The 6,470-nt window shown below is 20.0% G+C and overlaps 1 protein-coding gene across 1 annotated transcript; it reads left to right on the top strand.

The window, feature by feature from the left end:
- The first annotated feature begins 20 nt into the window (after positions 1 to 20).
- LOC122719540 lies at positions 21 to 6,381 on the top strand. The gene is made up of 17 exons (XM_043945455.1): positions 21 to 518; positions 1,409 to 1,569; positions 1,768 to 1,902; positions 2,056 to 2,202; positions 2,296 to 2,412; positions 2,485 to 2,652; positions 2,722 to 3,024; positions 3,177 to 3,350; positions 3,461 to 3,787; positions 3,884 to 4,193; positions 4,257 to 4,441; positions 4,514 to 4,750; positions 4,828 to 5,159; positions 5,239 to 5,596; positions 5,705 to 5,998; positions 6,071 to 6,213; positions 6,330 to 6,381. Exons 2-17 carry the CDS (start codon positions 1,477 to 1,479, stop codon positions 6,379 to 6,381), a joined length of 3,375 nt encoding a protein of 1,124 aa, XP_043801390.1. The 5' UTR covers positions 21 to 518; positions 1,409 to 1,476.
- Positions 6,382 to 6,470: the final 89 nt, after the last annotated feature.

Raw genomic sequence — 6,470 nt, 5'->3', positions numbered from 1 at the left:
CTCTATATTATATATCTATTTTATCTGTGTCACTGTAAAAATTCTCCAATTTATCATCATATTTCTATTCTTTTTCTTACGTTACACTAAGTAATTGAAAATATTTAAAATATTCTTAATTTATTATTCTTAATTATTCTTAATAACGCATAATACTTAACACCACGAGGTGATGAGATGATATTATCTACTTGATAATATAACGTACTATATAGTATGGCGAATAGATGGCGTGACATCATCGTATCGTATCGTTTTATCAAATAATGTGTTTCTCTATTAATTTCAATGGTTTCCTCTCTACTGTTCATATCTCAATGATATCTCTCATAGGTTCAAATGTTACCAGATTAAGAGAATAATGGAAAAAAATCAAATATTAGTGCGAAAGAGAGTGACATTGTCACTACTCGTCACTCACACTTAAAGAGTGACAGAAAATCAGAATATAGCAAATTCCTCTCGCGAGGGAATTTTTCTTACAACGCAAAAGCGTAGTGATTTTCTTGACAACCCTGGTAAAATATATATCTTATCTATGTTTAAATACAATTTTTTCTTTATTAGTTATGTAAATTTGTTTAACATTATAGGTTATTTTAATATCAATATTAATATTATTAGTATCATTAATAAATAACTATACATACATATATAATATATATTATTCTAATTATATTCATTGTAATATAATTTTTAAAAACAAATCTAAACTACAATCATTTTGTATTATACGATCAATATGGCGGTTTTCATAAAATAGTAAATAAAAGTAATAGATTTTGTTAAGTTTTATAATAAATTTGATTCAAAAGTGTAAATATCTTATTTCTTTTTATATAATATTACTGTATGACCAAAATAGATGATAATTAAATTATATGAAGTCAATATTTAATATTTGTATATATTTTTTCTTAAAACTTATATTTATTTAATATTATTACACGTGTATTATATTTTGTAAAATATCATAAATTTAAATTCATAATATTGTTTATAATCATTATTATTATTATTAATATTAAAATAAGAAATTATATTTAAGTTAATTTTATTAAATTTATTTTAAATTGTTTTTAAGATAATTTATAATAATCTTTTATTATTTATTAATTTCCAAAAATTACTATTATAACTATTTCATAATATTCATAATATAAGATTTGTTAAAATATTTTTTTGTAAATATTTATATTTTTGTTATTATTATTATTATATATTTGTTATATATTTAAAATATAATTATTTATTTTAATAATACAAATATATGTAAGTACAAATATTCGTAAGAAATACAAAAAATACTTTACGAAATTTAAAATGTCTGTTTTGTTGTATTTTATTATATTAAAAAATAAATTAATATCTATTTTTATGTATCAGATATAATGTATCGTTTTTTCAGATTTTAATAAAATGCGTAAATAATTGACTTTTAATTTTAAAAATCGAAGCTGATAATATTTTTAAAAAATGTTGCGTCAATGTGAATTACCAAGGGATAGAGTACTTTTTCGAATATTAAAAAATAAAAGTCCAACCGTTAGCAACATATGTGAAAAATTGGTATTTATCAACGCATAAAAATTACATATTTTATTAACACTATTCTTAAAATATATATTCTTATAATATATGTATACTTTGCATTATTATTAATTAATTTTTTTGATGACCTTCAAAATAAATTTGTAAATAGTAAGGTTTATTTTATTTGTTTTATTATATAATAAACAATATAATTACAATAAATTATTATTTTAGAATTACAATGTGAAAAATATTGTCTTGTTATCAGAAGATGAACTTTGTGAACTATGGCAACATGTGAAAACTATACTTTTAAAAGCACAAAAATTATATATTCAGGCATCAAATAATAAAGGCAAATATTTGAGAGTAAGATTATTTATATAAATGTTCTCTATGGTTTTTTTATATTATATTATTATACTATTATTATACTATTATTATTATTATTATTATTATTATTATTATTATTATTATTATTATTATTATTGAATATATTATATTTATATCATAATTTTTCAGGAATTTAATATTATGGTTAAATTGATACATACAATAACTTCAATGGCTCTTGAAACAATTGTACAACGAATGTTTGTACCCAATATTTTATTGCAAAATATAATGTTACTACATTCTGTTGTGTTACTTAATGTAAAGGATGAACAGGTTGGTATTTAATCATCATATTTTATTTCTTGATATATTTTAAAAAACTTTAATTTTGATATAATCTTGATTAATTTTAAAAAATTTTTTAAGATTAAGAATGAAATATCATATTTGTTGGAAAAATGGTGGATGTTAAACATGATATGGAAAGAAAAAGTAATAATAAATGCATTAAAATATCTTATTCAAAGTTGCAAATCTTCACTGGTAATTAATAATATTTATATTTATATATCATACATAGGTCAACAAATGATGTTAAATTAATTATATTTTTAGCAACATGTAAAGCGTTTATATGAGATAAGATCTGCTATTACATTGCTAAAATGTGCAGAAGATATACAAGAACTACTTAAACTTGTTCGAGAAAAAACTGTGATATCACTAGAAGAAGGTCGAATGTTAATATTACATTTATTTACACTTGGCGAACAATATATATTGGTATAGTATAATTACATATTCAAATATTAATATTTATTATACTTAGCATTAACACAATGATTGTTTTAGGGAATACATAATAATATAAGAGTGGTATTACAAAATATTGGACATAATTATATTGCTGCATATGCAGATTTATATATAATAGCATGGTTAAATGCAACTGAAAAATTAAAAAAATTTATTGTTGAAAGTTGTTTATGTAATATTATTTTTCATTGCTTTCGGGCATATAGAGATTCTGCTGGAAGAGGAAAACTTGGTAAAAATCTGCTGTCACTTCTTACTGCTATACATAACAATAAACAGCAAGTAGCTAGGTCAATGATTCACAATCAATGTAAACCTTTGCTTTGGAAACATTTAAAGGTATTATAAAAATATATATATATATATATATATATATATTTGAAATTGATATAATATAAATTATATAATATAAATATAAAAAAATATATATATAATATAAATATAAAAAATATAAATTTTTTTATGAAAAATAAATTAAGTTTTTACCACAGGCACCTGGTTCTTTCATCAGATGTAATGCTGTAGAAATTCTTTTTGTAACAAGTTCTGTACAATATACATGTGCTTCAAAGGATAGAAATAAAATTTATCTTCAAAAATATTATAAAATAATAACTGATCTTTTAAAAGATTCAGATTTTGAAGTGTGTAATGTTACTATGAATGTAAGTTAATTTATTTAAATTATTTTTAATTTTTTTAATTTTAAATATAAAATATATATATATGTCTTGTGTATAATATTTCGATATTTTAAAAATGTATATATTTTTAGGAACTATTTAAGATGTTAGAAAAATATTGGAATTTTGTACCAAGAAATATTATTCGAGATTGGTTAAACATTTTATTACATTATACAAAAAATGCTAATAATTCCAAAATAAGAGCAAATGTTTTTATTGGTTTAACAAGAATATTAATTAAAGAACGATCTCGTAGAATACTCATAGATTTTCTACCAAATTTTGCAAGCAGTATTTATGATGAAGATAAAGCGGTATTAGAAGCACTAATTAAACTTCTTTGGCATGTACAAAATCAACTTGGAATACCATTTTGGAATATAATACCTTTGACTTATGTTCTCGATCGTTTAGAGGTATGTAATAATAAATAAAATTTTGACTACTATAAAATAATTTAATTGTATTTATTTTATTATATTTATTTATAAATTTAATTATATTATTTTTAGACTACTCAAGATACATTTTTATTACAAGAATTAATAAAACTAATTTGGTTACGTATATCATTAAATGGTACACACTGTGATAAAATAATAGATGAATTAGCATATATAGGTACAAGTAATATAAATGCTATTAGAAGATTTTGTTTCCATTCTAAACCTGTTATAAGCTGGAATACATCCACCAAACTTATTGAAACTCTATTAGTTATGATAAAAGAAGAAATTAAATGTTTACCTCTAATGAAATTATTAAATAAAAATTGTAATAAAAAGATCAAAATTGATAATAAGAAAAGCAAATATATAAATGGTAATATGATGTATATGTAATATATTAAATTTAAAATTAAATTAATTATGTTTATTTTAACAGATTCTTTGAATAGTTGGAATAAAAACCTTAATAATTATAAAGATGTACATATATATATTGATGTTATTGCTATGTTATTAATAGGAAATATTAAAAATACAAAGGAAGAAAAATTCTATAAAGAAGAGATGAATATTTTACGAGCAATTGCACATGCATTACCAGAATTTTTTAAGTATCTTAGAGTAAGAATAATTTATTTTTCAAAAATGGGAATATAAAGAGGAGATTTTTCTAATATTTAATTTTTTTTTTAGGAAACACCAATAAATGAATCAGTAATATTTTTATTTTCTTTAATTCCTTCGAGATTATTTTTCAATAAAATTGAAGTTATTGAAATGTTACTACAACAATTATGTAATCCAAATACCCCTGATGACACTATTCTATCAGTTATACATGTTCTCATGAAATGGAATAAAGGAGATACAATTTTGTTTGCATTAACGAATATTTTTACAGAATCTTTAAATATAAGTTTAAATAATCAGGTATAAGTATATATAATGAATGTATATATATATATATATATATAATGATAAAAAATAATATAATTAAATGTTTACAGCATGTTATTAATAATACAGATGTATTTCAAATTAATGAAAAAGGTTTAGAATTAAGTTTACGAATTCTAAAACATTTATTACATGATGAATATCAATCAGTTTTAATGAATAAATATCATAAAGATATACTTAAATTTTGGAAAAACTTACATAAATTAAGAAGTTTTATAGAAAAAGAATTAAATAACGAGTGCAATATAAAAAGTCTGATATCCAAAGATATAATTGTGCAATTTTTTAAAGAATATATATCAATGATTTCAATATTATATAAGAAAGATATATTTGAAGCATCAGAACAATTCTCAGAAATTTTATTGTGGATTAGAAGGTATGAAAATTAATTATATATATTTCTTAATTTTTATAAAGTATTGTTATTATAAATATTTCCTTTATTATTAATACAGGACAATAATACCACATATATCGCAGATAGATATAAATACTATAGAAAACCATCAAACTTGTATAAATATAATAAGAAGTACTTTTGATATATCAAATTATCTATTGGAAGAATACAATAGTACTTCAAAATTATGCTGTGATATTGTACTTTTATATTGTAGTTGTTTATCTTCAGCAATTGGTATAGTTTTTATGAATAATGCATTTGATGCAATAACAATGTTATTAGATTTTAGTAAAATGGCTTATGAAAAACAAGAACCAAGTTTATTAGAAATTATTGTACCAAATTTCGCATGTGTTATGATGGTTACACTAACTAAATATGATAAAGATAAATTATTTAAATATACGAATGTAAGTAACTAATTATTTAAAAAGATATATACTAAAATATAATATAATATATAATATACACTGTGGTGTATAATATGTAATATACACTAACTAAATTATTAATTACAGAACTTGAAATTATTAAATGGATTAACTGAAAAATATTTTACAATTATTAAAAATACTTTTGACAATCAAAGTTTATATCTCTCATACATAACTATTATGTTTAATACTGCAATCAATAGTATAAGTACAGAAATAACATATATGTTACAATGCTCATGTATAACAGAAGAAAAAATTTTAATTACTCAATTCCCTTATTTAGCAAAAAAAATATTAAAAATTATTTTAAATAAAAGAAAATACCAAAAATTGAGCACACAAGTATTAACAAAGACAATAACAAATTATACAAAAGTAAATATATTTGCATTATGTTTAAAATCTATTATTTTAGTTAAATTAATTTATGTATCAAATATCTTTCAGATTGACATGCTTTCTGCTCTGATAGTAATATATAAAATGCTTAAATCAACTGATAAAACAACTATTAATAGACTTAAAAACGTGACATTAGCAGCCAAAGAGCATTACCAAAAACAATCTTGTAATGTAACTTGCTTTGACAGGTATTATTAAATTTTGATTTTAAAAATAATAATATATATCAATCCTGAACATAAATAATATATTAACATTTACAGTGATATGATTAAAAAAATTATTATTAATTTTATTTTTTCAGAAATATAAATGATGCAATGAATATAGTTATAAATGCAATATTGAAACAATAATATAACTATTTGCTGATCATATATAAATAATCAGATCATTATTTATTTAATATGTGATGTTTTAACTATAATAATTTTATATATGTTAA

This window comes from Apis laboriosa, unplaced genomic scaffold (assembly GCF_014066325.1).
Source record: "Apis laboriosa isolate Shangri-la unplaced genomic scaffold, ASM1406632v1 scaffold83_cov151, whole genome shotgun sequence".
Classification (NCBI taxonomy): domain Eukaryota; kingdom Metazoa; phylum Arthropoda; class Insecta; order Hymenoptera; family Apidae; genus Apis; species Apis laboriosa.
Note: the sequence above shows the minus strand (reverse complement) of the source record. Positions and strands in the feature narration are given on the sequence as shown.

Excerpts from the sequence above, each read along its gene's own strand:
- LOC122719540 (XM_043945455.1), top strand. The coding sequence starts at position 1,477 with ATGTTGCGTCAATGTGAATTACCAAGGGATAGAGTACTTTTTCGAATA. Across the intron at positions 2,203-2,295 it reads TTAATGTAAAGGATGAACAG|ATTAAGAATGAAATATCATA; the intron begins GTTGGTATTTAA and ends AAATTTTTTAAG. Across the intron at positions 4,194-4,256 it reads GAAAAGCAAATATATAAATG|ATTCTTTGAATAGTTGGAAT; the intron begins GTAATATGATGT and ends TTATTTTAACAG.